General features: G+C 39.0%; 1 protein-coding gene across 3 annotated transcripts in view; it reads left to right on the forward strand.

Moving 5' to 3' along the window:
- Positions 1 to 8,019, forward strand: part of POGLUT2 (protein O-glucosyltransferase 2) — a 54,343-nt gene extending 46,324 nt beyond the window's left edge. For 2 of the 3 annotated variants that reach the window (XM_075199978.1, XM_075199980.1), the window contains exons 9-10: positions 5,545 to 5,652; positions 7,826 to 8,019. In XM_075199978.1, coding sequence (XP_075056079.1) covers positions 5,545 to 5,652; positions 7,826 to 7,843 — 126 coding nt within the window. In that variant the 3' untranslated portion in view covers positions 7,844 to 8,019. Of the gene's footprint in view, positions 1 to 5,544; positions 5,653 to 7,825 lie in introns of those variants that run through there. The other variant, XM_075199979.1, reaches the window with a different exon arrangement.
- The last annotated feature ends 14,757 nt before the right edge of the window (positions 8,020 to 22,776 follow it).

Below are 22,776 nucleotides of genomic sequence, written 5' to 3' on the forward strand. Positions count from 1 at the left end.
CATTGGATAAATGAGATATCAGCTCACCCCTTTCATCATGCATTTTCCCAGATATGTTTCATATCCCTTCTAGATATTGTCCGCCATCACCAAATATCCTTACGTTGTCACCTGGCTCAGTGTGTGGTTAAAGGGGTTCTCTGACACATCCTCCTCCTGCTCCATTCCCCATATCCAGCACTTTCTTTCAAGAAGGGAATGTTGAGGATATGGAAGAGAAAAGAAAACGAGATGAATGTAGATAACAGGACAGGCAAATCATCATTTCGCACTGTATGGCACACTGTACAATCACCCTACCTGCACATTCCAATTATGGTTTTAATAATATAGATGTATAATTGCTCCAGTTTTAATACTTCTATCTTGCTGACATATTGGCATCATTTAGGGCAAAAATCATGTTTACAAATCAGAATACCACATAATTTCTTCTTATCTTATATAACTGTTCAAAAAGCAGAGTTCATTAGTGTCAGAAAATGCAGTAATGTATATTATGCCATAAATATCTCTTGTTACTGTGCAATGTGCACATTATCTTCTATCAAAGATCCATCTGTAGTATTTGTACAAACCAAGTTTAGTTGTGCAGTACGGTAGTTTTATTTTGGTTTATCTCAAGTCCTATCAAGAAACCATGAACCTTGTTTATCATGTATCTAAAAGACTAGATTAAAGTCACAGCTTTAGATTAGTTTAACATATCCACAGATGGGTTATCTGTACACAGTAGTGTAGATAAGATTAATGTGATATGCTGGGTCTTCTGCTGTAATAAAGTGTAGATGTTCTAGATATTCTAAATAAATATAGCACAGTACATGTTCTCACTGCAGGGATAGAGAACACAAATTCAAGCTTAAACCTGATAAGGCCACCAATATTCAATGCGGTCAAGTTACGTAATTTATAATGTCAATTATAGATAACCAGTGGAACTATGTTGTTGAACTAAATTTCCCTGTCTGATCCCTAGTGTGCCTATCGCTGCAAAGGGATTTAACAACGGGAAAGCAATGGGTTGACTTCTAGATGTTATAAAATATATATTATTTGAAGTAGACATAGTCATAATAATGCATAATATGTTTATGGTAAATGAATGAACTAAATAACCTTATTGCAAATCTATTTTTATTAATGTATACAACTTTCACTTATTGATATGGTTCCTCTCTGTTTAAATAATCAAATACTATATACTACTTATAAGATAGGACCTACATTGCTAAAATGAGTTTAATTTGTCTTCTGTACAATACAGCACTATCCCAGTAATGTGTATTTATAAATATCATAATCCTGTTTATTTTTGTAGTAATGTCTTGTAGTTCTTAAGCTGTGTCCAGAAAAGTTATTTTTCTGTCCTACTTAATTGCCCCCATCCCTATGGTATGTAGTAGATCTACTGTAACACTAGACTTTTCAAAGATTTATTGCATAGCTGTCTATTTTTATGCCTTTTAGACTATTTATCTTCCAAGGCCACAACAATTGTCTGTCTAGTATTGTTTTTCCATTTTTAAATTCTTGTAATATTCCGAAATGTAGCGTGAGAGATTCCCTCCCCTGATACCACTTTTTTTTTCTTTCTGCTAATGTCCTGTAGGTCAGTGCCCCCATTTTTTGTTCCGTATTTATTTTATTGGTCAATGGACATCATGTATTTTTTTACTAGCCTTAGCATCCTAGTTCTCATACATCTCCATGTCTTTCCTTTACCTGTAGCAATGGTTCCAAGCTTCCTTAAGCATATATCCTCCTTCCAAATAGTATCCCAAAAATGAAGCTCATGGTCAGTCTTCTAACTGATTTGAAGAGTGTCTACTACTGGTTTTATCTGGCATTTATGCCACCACCCACTTTGCTGATCGGTCATGGCAAAGCTCTTAATCCTTTTCTGTCCCTCCCTAAATCTGAGACCCTCATTAACCTGACATGGAAGTTCACCTTACTCATTTAAAATGCAGTATTGCAATAAAATGACACGGAGTCCAGGATTTGTTGTTGTGTAGATACACACTACACTGATGTTTGTTGTACTGTTTTAAGGCTTTGGGTGAATTTAATAATAGTTATGCTGACTATGTCTTCTGTACTACTTAACAACACTTTGTTAATTTTCATTCTGTTTTATGATATCCATAGTAAAATATGTTACCTTGAAACATTTTAATATTTAACATCTTAAGTTTATTGCTTTTAACCTTCAATTTTACAGTGCTAAGTCATGAAATATAATATACTGGAGGTTTTAATGGGAGGGAATCAGGATTTGTAATAGGCAAATAACTGGTTGCATTAATACCATGCAACTTATAAGTCCTTCTTACCAAGCAGTCTAAAATCAACTGGGGTGTGATGGTAGGTAGGGGGGTATGTAAGTATTGATTGCTATAGGCAAGTAATAACTCCTCTCCTGTTTGGGGAGTCACAGTAAATACATGCAAAACAGTCATCTCTTGCTAAGCCCTGGGGGTAAATGTATCAATCTGCGGGTTATTCAACACCCGCGTGTTCAGCCTCTTCTGCTATTAAATTTCAAGCGGCGCTGCATTGTAAAGGGAAGTTAACCCTTTACAATGCAGCGCCGCTTGAAATGTAATCACGGAAGAGGCTGAACACGCGGGTGTTGAATAACCCGCAGATTGATACATTTACCCCCTGATGTGTTGATCATTGTGGGAAAGTGTCTCCATTGTAAGAAATTCTAAAATAAGGAATTGGTGAGAAAATTATTTTCTTGTCATTTAATAAATGTCACCTTGATTTCTGGATAGATGAATGAGTCTGATACTTAGTTTTCTCCAGCTCCTAAAAAATTCCTGGGGGAAATTAGGTTATGCCAGGTGAGAGGTGATGGATAATATGAAAGGTGTAGTTGAGCGTTTTCTTTATCTCAGATGTTGAACCTATAATGGTAGTTTACATAACAGAGGGAATTATGAGTTTTCCTGAAAACTATAAAATAAAATCCAACATAATTTTATCTTCTTTTTTTTTTTTTTTTGAAGCCGTTCTCAATGTCCATCCACTTTTTAGCGAAAGGAGGGAAATGTCAGGACAGAATTTGTTCTAAGCCTTTGTGTGATAATGAAATGTTAAGCTTTCCTGAAGTTTTGGGTTTTTCTAGGACAGAACGTTTAATCGTGGGGCTTTCCACCTCCCAAATGCATGTTGCATTGTATAGGAGGGTTTGTACTGGTAGATTAATGGGTAATGTTTAAAATAGGCATAGAAACTGTGGTAGTATATTAAATAGGACATTAATCATTCATTTGACATGAATTCTTTTACCGATGAAATATAGAGAAGGGATCCAATTCCAAAACGAAGTCCTGTTTCTCCTTGTTAATGATGTCTAATAAGTGCCTTTTGAACCAATGTAAGAATACACTACATGGCCGATGTGGACACCCGACCATCACATCAATATTTGCTTGGTGAGCATCTCATTCCATAACCATGGATTGGTAACCCATTTGCTGCTATAACAGTCTCCACTCTTCCGGGAGGCTTTCTACTATATTTGGGAACATGGCTGTTTACATCTATTCAGCCTCAAAAGCAATAGTGAGGCCAGGCACTGATGTTGGACATCACAGTTGTTGTTCCAGTTCATCACAAAGGTATTTGATGAGGTTCAGGCCAGTCAAATTCTTCGACACCAATTCTCTAGAATATAATTGTTTGATGTAGCATTAAGACTTACCTTTACTTTGCCCGGGCCAAACCATGAAAAAAACACTCCAGACCATTATTCCTTCACCACCAAATGAAAATGAGCTCTGGGCGACTGGGAATTCCAATCACCTTCAGCGTTGGGTCATTTTATGTGGCTTCAGTAAGAGGATTGTGGGCCATTGAATATATACGGTCCATTGCTGACAACATTACTTATAATCTTGTTTGTTGGTGGTCCTGTATTGGATTTGGTGTAGGCCGTGACCACACAACATGAGGGCTTTTCTCCCAAGAACGGATGAGAAATTACAGAGGGAACATCCGAGACAGAGTTTTTAGAGGTAGAAAGTTCCAGCAACCTCAAAAATGGAATACCGAGTACCTCTTATACTTAGTAGATTGTAAAGTTGAAAATCTTTCACAGATGATCTGTGTAGGCTCGGATAGAGGAGATTTTGCTCTGATAGTACTGGAGTTCAGAAGACTGCTCCTGATACACACTAGGCCATGTCCAAGCTGTGTATTACATAATGATTACCTCTTCCCCTATGGCATCTTTCATTTCTAATATCTGCTTTCAGGCTACTGCTTTTATGTTCCAGTTGTTAACATTCTTGAATAGTGACTGGTATTTTGTGACCAGCTCACTTTATTTATAGAGCCACCATGTCACAAGCGCCTATATCTGATAGCTTACATTTGTGAAGGTATATGGGAAAGGCATGGAATTTGGTGCATTTTGAGTAATGGAAGTGAGTTATGCAGTTTGCATGGGAATGACTGTTTATTGTCGTGTTCAGAGTTCAGTGTTGTCTCTGTCTCTTCATGTGTTCTTAGGATTTACCTGGCTAATATAAAATCCATATATATCAATATGTAACCTCATACTTACCGACATCCCCAAAATCATTTTATACTTTATCAAATGGGCTTGACCTCCCATCCAAGTTTAAAAGTCACTTTTTGCAGGCTATGATTGTTTATCAGCAATTGCTAGCACTCGGCACTGACTTAACTTGAACACAAAAATGTGGGATCAGGTACTAAAGTTTAGTGTGATTTCACCCAAATATGAGATCCATAAGGATATTTCATACTCCAACTTGTTATCAGACATAGCAAGTTAATAACTGTATTTAGAGACATGTGATGTGTGGTAGAAGTAATAACATAATTCCTAGTACCTAGTACCGTAAAATTCAACTGTCTCCAGATCAAAGTCTGCCCGCTAAGCAAACCTATCAGCTATAGTTTACTCCTAAATCTACCAAGTCTTGTATGGACCCAGGTAAAAATGTGTTGAAGATGTCTTGTAGTAAAATAAATGTAACATACACTGCAATTGGTACTCAGCCAGCCCAGGCTTGGCTGGGTACCAGTAACTGATTGCAACTAAAAGTACAGTGTGGACATAAACTGTCCCTGTACCCTAGTGCTTTACCAATTAAATCTTTCTAAGGTTTTATGTGGAGTTAGATGAGATAAAAAAAAGAAAAAAATATATAGCTTTTAGTTTGCCTGGTTCATTGTGTTCCCCTGCTCACTCTAATTATATTGTGCCACATTCCAGTCTACTCCTCTTCTCTTCTGGTCTGTTTGAAACTAGCCCTGTGTATGCCCCCCCCCCCCCCCACCCCTTCTCCTATTCTCCTGAATCGACATGTAAAAAAGAAGCATTGATGAGTAAAACTATTTATACATTTTACATGCAGAACAGTTTCTGATGTGGATTCAATGTGATGAACGCATCTGGACGAGGACATATATTTTGATATTGCATGTTGTTGTTTCAGATGGAAGCTACCTACTATTGTATTTACCCACAATTTAAAATAATTTTACATTCATTTTATGTAGGCCTATGCAAGGCTTCAGGTGAGTCAACCGAAAATAAGAGCTGGGATGGAAATAGTGGAGCTTCCTTCAGATTACCTTTTCCCGTGTAAATGTCAAAGAAATAATAAGGTGAGAAAACAGCTGTATAATAAATACAAAATGTATAATGTGCCCTTGATACAGTGGTTGTCACACGGTAGTGCGGTGGGAGTGAATGTTAGGCAGGGGGCGTGCAGGAGCAGATTTAATTTGCGAAATAACAGCCTGTCATACACACCACCCTACTCTCCACTCCACTTGTTATTTATTCTTCCTCCTCCCTTACTGCTTCTTATGTTGTACACAAGCAGCTGGTAACACAGGGAATGTCCCTGGGTACACACACAATATGACCATCAGCGTCACTGATTGGCTGTGGGCAAGGCACTCTGATGACATCATCACTGCACCACATGTGTCCACATCCTATCGGTAGCATGGGTTGTAATTCCAAAGACATCGCCTTCTCTCCCCGCCGTTGAATGTGAGGTAAAGTAGGGAGGAGGAGAATTAATTAAAGTAAGGGTTAATTACAGGGGAAGGGAGAGACAATTAATTCCAGGAAAGAGCAGTGGCAGAGAATTGCATTACATGGTGTGATGGTTGTGAATCAATAACAGGGGAGGTCAGTAGAGGAGAAATTAATTACAGGGGAGAGTTAAGTGTGCTGGTCATGAATTTCATGGGAAAGGGGTAGGGGAAATTGTATCATGGTTTATGGGCCTGATTCACCAAGACATGTATTCTGAGGGCAACCAGAGTTCAGTATTATAAAGTATTTATGTACTCCCGAATTCATCAAAGCACGGATCTCTAGACACGTGCTTTTTTTTTTTTAGGAGGGGCGGGGCAGTTTCAGATCCATTTATTAGAATATTGTTAATGTCTACTGAACATAAAATACATTTTACAGTTGCTCATGCTTACAAACAAATGTTATATTATGTCAACAATACTGATCAGGACTTAGACTAGCTCCGTAGCTGGAGTAGGAGATAAGGCAAAAAAACAAGTAACTTTTAGACACTCAGAGCTGGAGTTTGGCACTCCCCTACTGTATACATTTACTTTTCTGTCCAGTTCACTCCCCGAAATCGTAGGCTGTAGTAAGGGTCCTTTGCGTACTAACACACAGCAGACAGGGCTACATTCACAGATGTATCTCCCAGTTCTTGGCATGCTCAGTGATTTTACAGAAGATATGCTGAAAATCTGCAGATACATGTCTTGATGATTCAGGCCCTATATGTCTATGTAATATATAACGTCAGAAGTTGTCTCAAATGAACACTATGAGGCTAATATCAACAAAGGTTGTGTTTCTGACATTGGCCACAATGCACTATAACACTGACACAAATCTCTATCTGGGGAATGGGGGGGGGGGGTCAAAAGTTGAAACTGAAATGGGGGCTCTGTTCCAGATGTCTGATAACCTTTGCTTTTATGCAATTTTTATTTTTTTTTCGAAAACTTTCATTTATAGGGCCACTAAACAGCCAAACTGAAATATTAAAATGTGAATCTTATTGGTAAAATACATGATTTAGTGTTAAACGAACATACCACTGCAGCTAATTAATAAGCACTCTATTATTTCCACTTCATTACAGATAGCTGAAGTTTCTACTACTTCTTTAGGGTAATGTCCTAATAGGATCGGACCCAGGGCAAAAAGCAAAGACTGCAGTTATTTGAGCTGCTGTGACAACCTTGCCATACTACTATGTAAGAACCTACTAATCCACACAAGCTTGCAGATTTGATCTGTAGAAATGTCTGCCACTTTCTATTCATTTAGAGATGCACCTCTCCCCTAATATGACCTTCACTGCAGAGGGTTAAAAGAGAGCAAGGTGGACATATTTAGCATATAAGCCCTTCAATTATTTAATATACATTATTCAGCTCAGGAATACACTGCCTTTGATATAAATTAATGCCAAAGAGAGTGGGCTTACTTGCTGTTTAATGAAATTCTGTCTTGAAAGACAAATTGTTTCATTATGCCAAATAATAGGTCCTACTGTCGGAGAACCACAGCAGCATGATGGGCAATGTTGATTCCTCGGGCACTGGCGCACTTAAGGTAGCCAGGCATCTATGTCAACATTACTTGCTGCTAAAATAAAAATGATATGTGCATGCACCTTCTATAAAATGAAACCTCCGAAAACCTCAAATAATTTGTTGTGATCTTTCTATAAATGACTGAAATTAAAATGTGACCGGTTTTGTTTTCCTTTTTTTTTTTATCCTGCAGGTCAAGGATGAGCTTTGACATTGATACTATGATTTTGCAGAAGAAGCCCTTTTCACTATACAGAATCCATAGGGGGTATTTAGGGTTTATATTACATAATCATTACCACTTTGTAATGTTTGAATGTATTTGTTACACTTAAAGCAGTACAAGCTTGCTGTTCCATTTCTGCAATAAAAATAGATGTTATTTTACATGTTCTACATCTTCTTTTTAAGTGCAGTTTCTCAGTGGGTGATGAGTCCTCTTTTTGGTGTTTGAAAAAGGAACTAAAATGAAAAAATATCCAAAATATGCACTCAAAAACAAATAATTTGAATACATTTATTTAATACACCAAAAACATTATTAATTCTAGAAATTCTTAAGGCTATTTGTTGTAGCTGCAAAAAAAAACATTTACACATGATTTCAATAGCAAACTAGTAAAAACAAAACGAAAACAAATGAACAGTCCACATCCAGTCAAGACAATGTCACTACACAATAAGTAAATATGCTAACATGATTATGTCTTGGCATGACTAATTTAATAGACATACAAATAACACACAATGAAATTGTTATAGTTAGCACAATTTGCTAAGACTTAAAAAATACCACTAAAGAAAAATAATATTGGCTAAAAACACAGTTTTAAGTGTCTTGCTGAAACTGGATGATCAACATAAAAGCATTAAACACCCAAAGTGCTGGTGCAATTAGTAATACCTAATCCACAACTATCTACTCTTAATGATAAATGGGATGGTGAGATTAATTTAACGAACTACATTTTTTCCAGACCTTGTCTAAAGTATTCAATAACCACCAATGTCAGCAGAGCTATTTATTAACAAAGGTCAACTGAGATGTAAGTCTGATGATCAAACAATAAGACGCTGGGAACAGCACTCATGGAACAGTAGTAAATGGAGTGCTATGTATTAGTTATATTCATCTACACCAGCACTGTGTGTGTGAATTACAGGCTGTGGCCAATATACCCATTTATATATATATTTGTAGCCAAGACTACTGTTCTTTGGTGATTACTTGTAAGACAATATTGTGAATTTGACTCATTGCATCATAAACACAAAGGGCTGTGTTACTTGTATGCAAATCAATTATTTAATCATGGTGGCATATTGTTTTGCGACATTGTTTGGATGGGGGACTGATCATTTTCATTTGTTTACATTATTTTGTTGGTGAATTGTACAAATGGCAATTTTTGTTGCTACAGTGGAGAATCTTATAAGTGAAGCCAATACAGATATGAGGTGATGTATACTTTTTAAGGTACAGTATATTTAGAGTGTGTATCATATGTCATCTTGTGTTCAGGTGCTTTGTCTTGGCCAAGAATAGAACAATGCGTAGACAATTAAATCATCAGCATGGTCACAGCAGCAGGAGATAAATATCCTGTTCTTGTGGGAGTCTGTAACATGTCTACTTGTGTGATTATGTAAGTTAGGACACGGCCACATGTGACAAGGGAATGGTTCGAAAAGAAGCAACATTTTTACCTTAACGGGAAAATAAAAAAAAATATTTCTACACATACAAAGCTGTCCTAAAAATGATTTTGAAAATGTGCAGGGTTGTGAAGCCTACTGTTCCAGGAGCCCAATTTTGTTTTAAATACATGTCTTTAACGGCAAGTACAAGTCTTGATATATAATGATAATGTGACAATAAAAAATGGTAGTCCCTAAATTTTATTAGCATTATCACTGGAAAATATCTTTAAGGGTTCGCATTCCTGATATTGAGTGCAAACTGTTTACCAGCAGGCTAAAGAGAGTGTCTGCAAACTGTCTCTGAACAGCAGTAGTAGTAGTAGTAGTAGTAGTATCATCCTTTAGGTACAGAAAGGCCAGACAGTATATAAGAATGCTTCTCCTCTTCACCGTATTTTCCTCCTATGTAGGTCAGGTAGTGTTTTATTATTTTCTGTAGCTTACATTCTCTTGTGTGCCAGCGATGCACCATCTGATAGTGTAAACTGAGGACTGGGCTTGAGATTGGTCCCAAAAGTGGATGAACCTGTAGCTAGTGTGACATACAGAACTACTATCCCTACTGAAGAGATATGGGTCACCTGAGGGATCCAATAGTAAGAAGCTTCAGATTTCATCTGGAAGCACTTTGAAGTCAGGTGTGTCTATGGCCTCAGAGGTCAGGGCACTTAAATTGTGGGGGGATAGAGACTTTATACAGATGTCAAAGAGAAAATGAACAGACAAAACTTATCGAGAAGCATTGAGGTTATGCAAAGAGGAATTTCTGTGTGAAGCATCTTTATACAATATTACTTTCTTCACACGGATAATAGTATCAGCAGCCGTGGCAGAAGATCTCTATGGATGTGCCCTTGGGCAACAGACCTGCAGTCAAAGAATAGTGTAGGTAATCTCACATTTGAATGGTCCTTGCTATTTGGAGGCAAATTGGACATTGTCATACAGAAGTCTTCTGGGGGTAAATCTTACCACTTGCTACAAGACAGAAGGTTTAAGTACCCTACCATTCTATCGGATATTCAGACTTACAGAATGCAAGACAAATCGGAGAACTCCAAAATGACTATTGTCCGGATCAGTCTCCATTAACACTAGTAGGGGGCTAAATCACAAAGTATGCAAGAATATGGACTCACTCAATGGGTGTTGGACACTGTAAGAAAACTGTATAAGGTAGAGTTTCATCGATATCCAAGGGAGAACATCTTTGTCCAAACCAGGACTCTGTCAACCCTAATAAAGTTGGCAGCTTGCTATCCTGAAATGAGGCTCATGCAATTTCTATTGTTCCTGCAGGTCAAGAAGGCACATGGTTCTATTGCAGACTTTTCCTTGTTAGAAAGTCACCAGGAGCCTTTTGCACAGTTTTAGACTGAAAAGGCTCAACAAATTTGTCCATACCAGACACTTTCAAATGGAGTCTGTGAATTTTATTCTATGCCATCAGCAAAGGAAATGTGTCTGGAGCAATGGGGTGGGGAGCAGGCAATGTAAATAATGTATATTCAGGACATGCCAGGCAAGGAGGTCTCATGGTACGTGAACTAGGGATCCAAAACTTTATAAAAGAGGACACTTTATTATTCTGGAGGCTGGTGATATTCCATCTTGGTAACGAACTGGATGCGGCTTATAACCTCTTGGGGAGGGGCGGTTACGATTTTTACAATTTCATACTATCTAAAATTTGGCTGCACAGGAAGTCTGTAAAATTAATTTATTGATGGATTTGACGAGATGAGGGACATGAGCACATAAAAGGCTTGGTGAGCGTCAATCGGAGGGTAAATCCAGTTAAGTCCATTATGAGAAAGAGGGTGATCCCATATTGGAGTGAGCAGAGAGGGACGGTCTGACAGGCGGAGACTTCTATTCCCAAATGGAACGCGTAAAGAGTAATGCAGGAACAGAACACACAGAGGTGGGCCTATGTTGTTTTTGGGAGCCAGGGTAAGTATTCCAGGGACCTGGTTTGAATGAGTTAATTTTCTAGACCGACCCATTGTTTGACAGGTGGGGCAATGTGCCAGATCAACATTTGGCTAAGGTGGGTAGCTTGATATTCTCCGCAGAATAAGGGCAGACCAAGGCCACCGGACACAGATGCCATAGCCAGCAGATCACGCTTTATCCAACGTTTGTTGAAGTTCTAAATACAATTGTTACATGTGGTTTATGCAAGAGTTTGAGGTGGTACATGACAGGCTAGGTCTGAAACAGGTATAATATCTTAGGAAAGACATTCATCTTCATGGTGTTAACTGTGGCTATTCAAGACAGAAAATGTTTCTGCCAGTGGAGGAGGTCTTGTTCGAGCCTCTGACTAAGAGGAGGAAAATTAGCTTTGTATAGGGACTATGTCTTATTAATCTTAGCCCCTCATGTATGTGATTGAAAAATTGGGATATTTTGATTGGGATATTTTGTATTTAGCAGTAGCAGAGGAAATTCCAGATGCTGTTGAATTAGTGCAAATCCTGCTAGCCAGGGGTTTGGTGACCAGGGCAAATAGCAAGGGGGAAAGGGGGCATCCTGCCTATTGCCATTGGCCAGAGAAAAGGGTCTGGAGGGAATGCCGTTAGTAAGAAGCAAGGTGGACGAATTCCGGTATAGTGTGTCAATGGCCTTCAGAAATCTGTCCATAAAACCAAATTGCTGAGGGGTTAGAGACATGTACTTCCATGATGCCCAGTCAAAAGCCTTTTCCGTGTCCAGGGCAAGCACCAGAGAAGGAGTTTTATTTTGACTGATAAGATGAAAAGTCAATTATTATGTATGTAAGTACATCCTGATTGTGGGCTAGGGGGAGATCTGTTAGTCAGGATTGCAAGGTCCGGAATGTGCCACCCACATCAAACCACATACATAAAATCAACAGTAAACATAAAATTCCCCAAACATCTAAGAAAATATGCACTCAGTGTTCATAGATCTCTATGGAGTGTGCAGAGTCAAAATCTTTTCAGCCAATGATTATGACAGATAAAGAGCACAGATCTGAAGGTAAATTTTTAAAATGTGTTTAGTGTGTACACATGAATAGACGTGCTGATCGGAACTTTATTTTTTTTAATCACTGGTAAAGTAGTTAAGGATATCTCATTGGGAGAAATTTTCTATAGTGTGTACCCAGTCTTACTGTAAATTCCGTTCAACTACAGCAACTATTCCACAGGTTCTTGAATTGCTTCAGGATGGTTTCAGCAAAGGTCACGCTTTATCTACACTCAAGGTCTGCATTGAGTGTGTTCTTAGATACCAAGTTACCATCGAATTTTTGATTATTCACCTTTTCCAAACAATGAGAATTCATCCCTCTATTAGGTGAGATCCCTTGAGGCCAGAATTTAGTGCTCAACACTCTGATGTCTGTCCTCATTGAACCACTGAAAGAAGTTTCTTTGAGATGCATGACACTAAAGGTGGTAGCAATTACTTCTGATCACAGAATTGGAGAATTAAAAGTGCTGTCCTTTCTTAATGTCTATTCAAATAAGGTGGTGTTTACAGCCAGTCCAGCATTTGTGACTTAATTCCTCATTAATCACGATGTCATACTGCCATCTTTTTTTTCTCCATAGCGCAGTGATGAAAAACTACACTGATTGGACTTGGTGAGGACAGTTTCCATATATTCAGAACAGGAGCATTTTAGGCACACAGAAAAACTCTTCATGGTTTCTGTAGGGACTTGGGAAGAGTGTGTCCCTTTTTAAACAAGCCATATTGAGATTAATGAGGGAAGTAATGTGCAGGCATACAAGAGGTTGAAGGTGCAAGAGATCCTGATCTCCTACTCAACATGGGCAGTAACAACGTCTTATCCTTCACTGACTCTCAGTTCGGGAGACATGTTATCCACCTAGTAAATTCATGATTTTGCAGTATACATGGCTTTGCTTTGGTGCATCCCACTGTAATGGTTGTTATGGAGGATTGAAGAGGAAAAATGCAAATTATGCTTATTGTTAATTTGTTTTCCTCAAAATACTCCATGGTGGCCCATTTTTCCATGCTTGTTATGTTTATGGTTTTCAGAGACGGCTTCGGCAGTCACACAAAGATGTTTGAGAAGAGCAAGAGCTGCCTCATATACTGTCTGGAAGCAATTTCTAACCTGTCTCTACCTAAACTGGAAAAGGAATCAATCCAGTGGATTGACTTCCATGGAGTATTTAGAGGAAAAGAAATAACACTAAGGGCTATATTTACTAAGCTGCGGGTTTGAAAAAGTGGGGATGTTGCCTATAGCAACCAATCAGATTCTAGCTGTCATTTTGTAGAAGGTACTAAATAAATGAAAGCTAGAATCTGATTGGTTGCTATAGGCAACATCCCCACTTTTTCAAACCTGCAGCTTAGTAAATCTAGCCCTAAGCATTTTTCTTCAGAGATCCACCAGCAGCACACTTGAGAAATAGTGCAGCCCACCGCTGGACAGATAGACAAACAAAAAAAATGCCCCCAGTTTTCATTATAAGGTCACATTCACAAACCAGTCTCATTGTTGACAAAAAAGTTTAATTCTAAAAATAGAGATTGGAAGTTCATGTATTGCCTGTTATTTTAAATTCAGTTTATTTCATTTTTTTAAGTGAATGGAAAACTATGTGGGAATTCAACTTCTAACATTAGTAGATATGAAGTGTATGACCAAACTTGCAGAAATTGGGGAGGCTTGTGGGAGAAGGGAGCAAAGATCCAGGGACCCTAACAGAATTTAGTGTACCACAAAATACATCACAGTTAGGGATACCACAAGGATGGAAACCTAAGCTCCCATTCATGTACTTATGCTAAAAATATATAGTGTGAAAAACAGACCAATACATAATGTCCAAGACATACTTTTATAATTCTTCAGGAAACCGTGCTAGAGATTCTTCTGTTTTCTATGGTAAATAGTGGAATTCAGCTATATGAAACAAAGCTTATACATCAAAGTTGTTAATTCTGGAGGTAACTGTTGCAGCCTGTGAAAACATTCCTATGCACTACATTTCCTCCTTGGAAAGCATTGTACACCTAAGTAAAGATGGATTGCCATCAGGTGGGTGCACACAATCTTCAATTAAATGTTTTTTTCCCACTTGCACTCTAAAGATACGGAGAAGTATTTTACTTTTTAAAATGTATATTTGCCTTTTCCGTCCATTTAGTGCTGACCCTGATGTGAAGATGGAGTAGCTTACCCCCCTCTCATTAATGCTTTGACTGATTACCACTGTGGATGGATAACCTATTTAAACTGGATCTGTCAGAACATATTATCTAAATAAACAATTATTATTATATAAGTGGAGAATTGTTGTAGAGGGAGAAATATTGCTTTAGAATCATTAGGACTTAGATGCTTCTTAACCATTTTCTTCTAGAATCAATTTAATATGAATGGAGAGGTGTTTTAAGAGCGTAATTTACAGACATTAAAAAAACAGCCTATAATGTACATGATGTTTCTCTCAAATACAGCGATACAAAACTGGTTTAATTTACTTCAGGTCTGGTGCATTTATAGCTCTAGAAATAAAGATATTATTTCAACCAGGTAAGCTTTAGCGTTAAGAGACACTTTATAAATTTGCCCTTTATTCAGCACTAAATGATCCAATATAAACAAATTAAATCTAATAGTAATTGATATAAAAGCTACACTGGATGGCTAAAAGTATGTGTACACGCTTCTAATTAGTGTATTTGGCCATTTCAGCAACAACCATTGCTAACAGATGCATACAGCTATGCAGTCTATAGTCAAACAGCAGTAGAGTGGGTCGTATTGAAGAGCTGTGACTTTCATCATCAACACCAATGATTTATATAGCACTAGCAGATTCTGTAGCGCTTTATAATTGGGAACAGACAGTAATAAAACAATACTGGGTCATACATACAAAAATGGAAGCTTCCAATCTATGACATTCATCGTGGCACTGTCATAAGATTCCACCTTTCCAATATGTCAGATCATCAAATTTTTGCACTTGTCAAAGTGCCGCAAATTTTGAAGAGGAAGTGGTTAGGAGCAGCAACAGCGGTAGGCCATACAAGCTCACAGTACAGGACATCAGAGTGCTGAAACATGTAAGAATCGTCTCTCCTCAGTTGCAACATTCACTACCGAGTTCTGAACTGCATCTAGAAGCTGTTTCTCAGATTGAGTTTCCATGGTCAGGGAACTACAAAGTAGCCTCTGATCACAATGTACAATGACCACTGTCAACTGGAGTGGTGTAAAACACTTGGACTCTGGAGCAGTGAAAACTTGTTCTCTGGAGTGACATATTAAACTTCACCATCTGGCAGGCTGATGGACGAATATGAGTTTGGCAGATGTCAGACATTTTAGTGCCCTGGGCAAGAAAGAATGCTGGTGCGCAGCCCCTCCCCCTCCCCGAAACACCCTCTGCCTCCTTCTTCCTTCTTGGTAGGCGTAGATGTTGCTTCCCAGCTGTAATGTCCTCTTGTGCAATGTAAGGCTACACTGTTCTAGTTACAGCCTAAGTATAATAAATAAAAACAAAATGAGAAAAATAAAGTTCCTTAAACCCTCTCCCATTCCAATGCGCTTTCTTTCTTTCTCTGTATCACCCAGGGATTGTATTTGCACTTTACCTTCAAACTCTTTCAGGGCATCAATTTTAGGTTTTTAAAACTTTTTTTTAACAACTTTAACTTTTCAAACATAACAAAACAGAAACAACACAAACAACAGGGATACATATATATATATAAGCACAATTGACATAGAGAAAACCAAAAGGAGGACTATAAAATCCCTAAAAACTGCAAAGCAAAGTTGCTGATATAGAATGAAATTTACCATGAACAGGGACGCCTGGGTATTGAGAAGGTGCATACTAAAATATCATCATCAACATTTATATAGCACCAGCAGATTTCGTAGCACTTTACAACTGGTAAAATATAATGGGGGGGGCAGGAGGAGTGACGTTGACTCCTGGGAGCCTGACAACCCATTGAAAGACAATCTAGAGAGAACCACTAAAAATCACATGTGCAATACACTCAGCCGCAACTATCAAGTTGAGTCTGAGAGTCCGCCTGTGAAGGAATTGAGATAAATTAAAGTATTATAGTAGCACAGATCCCATATTTCAGAAAATTTCTAAGTTTTATTATTTATGTATGTGGAAATCATATTTGCGAGACACCAAGTTTCACTATGCACATGGATGGAAGGGAGAGCAGGTATTTTCCAGTGGCAAGCTATCAAGCACCTAGGTGCGTTAATAATTACAGGAATGACCATGGATTTTTACAGATGGGTATTGAGATAACATTATAAATAAGAGTGGTTATTTCATCCTAAAACCTAGCAATCTTAGGACATGACCACCAAATGTGGAGGAAAGAGCCTAATTCCCCACAACTTCTCCAACAGTAGGGGTAAGCTGAGCCAAACATCCTTTGGAGCCGAGTGGGTACAAAGTATTTAAGAAAAAACTGAGTGACCAAATAAATGTGTTAAAGGGCTATTCTTCAAACTGGTCTATAGACCACCAGGCCAGGAAGGGGAACTGGACAGGAACCTATTGCATAAAATCACTAAAATGGCATTCAAAGGAGAAGTAATAGTCATGGGAGACATTAATCTTCCTGATGCGAGCTAGGAGGGGTCTTTTGCAAGTTCCACTAAAAGTAGGGACATTCTGAACTCCTTACAGGGAACATCCCTCAAGAAATTGGTGAGGAAGCCTACTTGCAAAGACACAATATTAAACTCAATATTTACAAATGGTAACAGAATGTCTGATGTAAATGTGGGTGAGACCCTAGGAACCAGTAATCATCAAGCAGTATGGTTTAATATAAATACAGAGACAGACTTATACCACACAAAAACAAAGGTGGTAGATTTTAAACACAAAATGAGAAAAATAAAGTTCCTTAAACCCTCTCCCATTCCAATGCATGAATTTCCTGGAGGCTTTTGACACTGTCCCACATTGCAAACTGTTAGATAAACTCTAAAGCTTGGGATTGGATTCTAAGATGGTTGAATGGATAAGATCTTGGCTGCAGAATAGAAAACAGAATACAAAGTTGTAGTAAATGGAGTGCATTTGCAGGAGGGAAAGGCTATCTGTGGAGTAACTATGGGATCTGTATTTTGATCAGTGCTTTTTAATATCTGTATTGGTGATATCTCAAATGGTATTGGGAAAGTATGTCTTTTTGCAGATGACACAAAGATATGCAATAGAGTAGACACACCAGGAGGGGTAAAAAAAAATGATTGATAATCAAGGAATGGTCAAGAGTGTGGCAATGACAAAAATGCCCAAAAAAATGAAAAATCATGCAAAAGCTAAATGTAGTATTAACAGCACTTTACTGGAAGTTACTGAGGAGGAAAGAGATCTAGGAGTCACCATTTCAGGTGACTTAAAGGCAGGTAAGCAATTTAACAATGTAATAAGAAAGGCAAGTCACATGCTTGGTTGCATAGAGAGAGGAATTAGAAGAGTAGCAGAAAGAAAGCAGTAATAATACCACTGTATACATTGGTACGGCCTCATCTAGAATACTGTATTCACTTCTGGAGGACATATCTCCAGAATTATATAAATACATTAGAGACTGTACAAAGAAGGGAAAATAAAATGGTGCACGGTCTACGTAGCAAAACTTACCTGGATAGACTGAAAGATCTTAATATGTATAATTTAGAGACATTGGGGACATGATAGAAACTTTCAAAGGTTTCAGCAAGGTACAAGAGGAAAAATTCTTCAAAGGAAGAGAAGTATTAGAACACACGGACATGCACTGAAACTGAAAGGAAGTAAGTTCAGAGGAAATTTGAGAAAAAATTATGTCACAGAAAAGGTAGTGGATAAGAGGAATAGCCACCATCAAAGGTGGTAGAGGCTAATACAATAGAGCAATTTAAACATGCTTGGTATAGACAAAAATATATCCTACAATAGAAATAAGAATTAAATAGGGTTGGAGGTTACCATAGGTAAAAGAATGGACAGACTAGATGGGCCAAGTGGTTCTTCTCTGCCGTCAAATTCTATGTTTCTATGGCCAATAGTCCTTGTATGGGGATCTTTCCCAATTAAGTTCATGTTTAGGGGTAGGAGATTGTTTAGCATTTACTAATAGATTATACAGAATGGCAATCGGTCCCTTATAACAACAACAAAAGGACTTCAGTTGAATCGGAGCTTGAGAAAATAATGTTTTAGGGAGAGAAAAGATGTAGTTTCAGAATTGGAAATATTCAAAGATTCTTGCCAACCGGAGCTCAAACTTCTATTACAGCATCTCCAGTGTGGGGTGATGGTAGATAGAGCCCAAGTGGTATTAAAATGAGTTTTGCAACATATGTAAGTGCTAACAGGGATATATTTTTAGGTGGGTCAGCCAGAACAATGGACAGAGAAGTAACCTTGCAAGAGTCAGCTTCTAATGCAACACATCTAGGAGCTTAGTTTGTAGCAAACCAGGCAACAGTATGGCTTAAGTGAGAGGTAAAGAAATAAAGACGTATATCCAGGAAACCTCTGCCGCCATCAGTGGTGGGCTGTCTTAGGTTTGAAAAGTTAGTTCTTCATGGCTTACCATTCCAGACAAATTGTATGAACCATTGATGCAGTTGGGAAAGAATACATTTAACAACATTAGTGGGCAGAGTCTGGAGTCTGAAAAAGATAAAGCAGTCTAGGCAATATGTTAATTTTGAGAGCAACAATTCTGCCAAGCCAAGAGATAAACACTGATTGCCATCTGAACAGGTCCAATTTGAAAGTACGTATATCTTAGGGAAGGTCTCTTTGTAAAGCAAATCATAGGCTCCCATGATGAAAACTCCCTGGTACTTTATTTCAACAGGTTCCCAGAAAAAAATGAAGTTGTCTTTAAGAAAATCAAGGATGGCTGGGAAGAAACTGAAGGGGAGTGCCTCTGCTTTGGAAAAGTTGATATCGTAACCTGATAGCTCACCATAAATGTATAAGACTTTGAAATGGTTCGGGAGTGCTGTATGGGGGGACGTTGAAGTGAGCAAGATATCATCAGCAAACAGATTTTGTATACAGCTGTGACTATTGACATGCCCTTAATTTCTAGGTTGTCAGGAGCTATGGTGGCCTCTGGCACCGCCGCGACTCACTTCCTACCTGGGTGAACGTCCTGGCCGTCTCCATGACTTCCTGTTACTCGGGTCCAACCATTGCCAAGGCAACGCCCGGACGCCGCGTGTATTAAGCCGTGCGCCCCGGCAAGTGCTGCAGCTGGTTGCATGCGCTAGTGTATAGCCTGTGGGCTAATTAATTACTGTAATTAATTTATTAAGTCTAAGCCTGTTATTCATTACAGGGCTAAGCCCTGATTGGCCAATGTCAGTATATAAGGCTATTAAAGTAATTCTATCGTTTTAAAATAAGCATTGCCCAATCAATTGTATGTGTGTCCAAAGCACAAAGTGATTTATTTTAAACAGATGTAAATAGTCAACAATTTCAATACATTATTATATTATGATAAAGTACAGCACAGCCAATACCAAAAGATAAGTACATACCAATGCAATCGCTTGCGCACGCTGCGCACCCACGGGACCCGATGGACAATATTCTGTATAGAATATTGTGTCAGAGTTGACTAAAGCCCCAGTGAGATGCAGCTAATATATATACAGTCAGTGTTTCATTGTGAACAATAGAGATGACGTAGATGGTTTCTATAGGTCCAGACGTTGGGTGGGTCCAGGCCAGACAGGTAATAGGTTGATTCAATCTAAGGAATCCAAAGGTGGGGGTCTTCTCTCCAGGGGGTCTGCTCCTTTTCATAGCCAGTATCATACAAAGGTTTACTCTCTAATATCAATAACTAAAGTATGCAATGTGCGATCTCTTCGCCGACTGCACCGGACAGCTGCTGATGATTAGGGCTTCAATATGATATCAGGCATGACACCTTTCCTATTACCTAAACCTTTAATAACACTACAATGTACATATAATCACTATATATATATATATATATATATATATATATATATCTATACATATACATAAATATATATATAGACTAATAATAAACCGAATACTATCTGCTCCTGAATTACAGTGTAACGGAACCAATATGAAATTATATAAATAACTAACTGTTGTAATGCGAGTGTGTGCGTGCGTATTTTACCGTGCGATCGCGTCACGCCACGTAACACGTGGCGTACGCTTTGCAATACGCACGGCAAACCAATATTAAACCAATATACTTTCGTTCATCCAATTATACGACTTCAACAAGGCAGGGGGGGCTTAGCTTCCCTGCCGGTTATAGCGTCCTAGTTTGTTACTTGTGCTGACATACTCTGATATACTGCTGGATTTCTGTTGTGATCTTTTTGCCTGTTTACTGGACCTTGCCTTATTGCCTGTGACCCTGACCTTTTGGCCTGTACCTTGGATTCTGCTGATCTGCTCGTGACCCTGACCCTTTGGCGTGTTTTCTGACTATTCTACTCTGCAAGTGACCCCTGACCTTGGCTTCGTCTGACCATCCATTTCCATCTGTATTGTCTCCAGGCCTGCGCTGCGGTTAGTATAACGAACCTACACTACATTGGAGTCAAGTCCTGGGGGCATCCGAGTACCAGTGAGCGTGTCTAACTCTAAGGGAAAGGCGGCTGCTATAGGCGAAGACCTCCACCAGTCCGTTCTGCAGGCTCGTTATCTGACCACTAGCAGCCTAACATAGGTATAAAGGAATTCTTGTGGCCAGGGGCTGTATGACGAGTATAAAAGTCAGGGGCTAAAGAGGGCACCCCTGTCGGGTGCCATTGGATATGTTAATGGAATCAGAGAGCACACAGTTCACCTATGCCCTGGCCGAGGTAACAGAATAAGGAGCCTGTATCCTCTGCAAAAATTCAGCCAAAATGATGCAGACATAAAAGACCAACTGATTCTTTTGTATGCCTTTTCTGCATTGAGAGAAAGTACAAGCGCAGGGGATTTTCGAGTGTTTATGGTGTTCGGGTGGGCATTCCAAAGTAACATGGTGAAAATTGTTGAGGAGGCATGTGTTGTGAAATAGTGTCTAATCTCGGTATCGGTATCTATTTGTGTCCACAAATGAGGGTTGAGCATAGTTCTATCGTTAAGGCACCAATGGAACTGGCATTGGCTAGAATGGTAGTCTGTTATATGAGCCATGACTGGACCATGGTCCGACAGCATACAGAGGAAAATAGAAGCATCAGATATATGTTGGGCAGGATAAATGCAAAGAAAGATTGTGTCAATCCTGGTATGGACATCATGGAGCAAGGAGAAAAAAGTCCCTTACATTGGGATCCTTAAGCCTCCAGACATCCAACAGAAGGTGGTGGGTGAAGAGATGCAACAGAGCTTTAGAGTCCTTAGCCACAGTGTTCCGGGTAGAGAATGGTGGGGCTTGGGCCAATCCAGATGGCCATCAAGAGTAGTACTGAAGTCCCTGGCCATGATCACATTGCCAATCCTGTGTAGTAGTAACATGTCACTAAGGGGCATATTCAATTAGCTTTTTGATTCGCGGTAACGCGCGTTGCCGCGAAAAGTGCGCGTTCTTGCGGTTATTACGGTACCGCATTAACGCGGATTTTCGTTCGCAACCCTATGGGCTGCGAACGAAAATCCACGTTATTGCGGTACCGTGTATTACGTTTCGCGGCTGTTCCGGCGCGTTGCCGCGAATCCAAAAGCTAATTGAATATGCCCCTAAGATTATAAAAGAAGTGGGCTTGGTCCGTGTTGGGGGCATACACATTAACTGAGGTATAAAGGGTGTTGTTCAGTTCTCCTACCAAAATGAGAAATCTCCCGTGTGGTTCGCATATGACATTTGAGGGCTTGAATGTTAGACCACTAGAAAATTATCTGTTTGTCCTATGGGTGGGTATGTCGGCGGATGCAAGGTTGTGACGTGGCTATGCCCCCTACTGCCGTGCACAGACGTGTTGGGAGGTATGGATGCACAGACACATAAAGGGGGAGATGAAAGCACACATGGGGAGAAGTACACATATACAAATTGAAGACTGAAAGGAAACATAAAGGGGAAGACAGAGACAGATGGTGATAATACAGAGAGGCACAGAAAGAGGGGGACAGATGGGGTAAGAGGTACACATACAAATTGGAGATGGAGACTATGGGTTATAGATGTAGACGGACAAGCAGCTGGGGAAGGAGGGGGAGTATGTAGACAGCAGAAATTGAATGGGAAGCAGGGGGAGGAGGAAATGTGTATATAATCGAATGCTGTGTATGTAATCGAATGCTGCCACAGACCCTAATGGGGTTGTCTCACATCCCCAAAATCAATAAATCCAAAGATATTAATGCAAGGGAAAAGGTGCAAAGGAAAAGAAAAATATACTTCAAGGACAAGTGAAATGGAGGTATTAAAAAATACTGA

The sequence above is a fragment of the Mixophyes fleayi genome, chromosome 2 (genome assembly GCF_038048845.1).
Source record: "Mixophyes fleayi isolate aMixFle1 chromosome 2, aMixFle1.hap1, whole genome shotgun sequence".
In the NCBI taxonomy this organism is placed as follows: Eukaryota; Metazoa; Chordata; class Amphibia; order Anura; family Limnodynastidae; genus Mixophyes; species Mixophyes fleayi.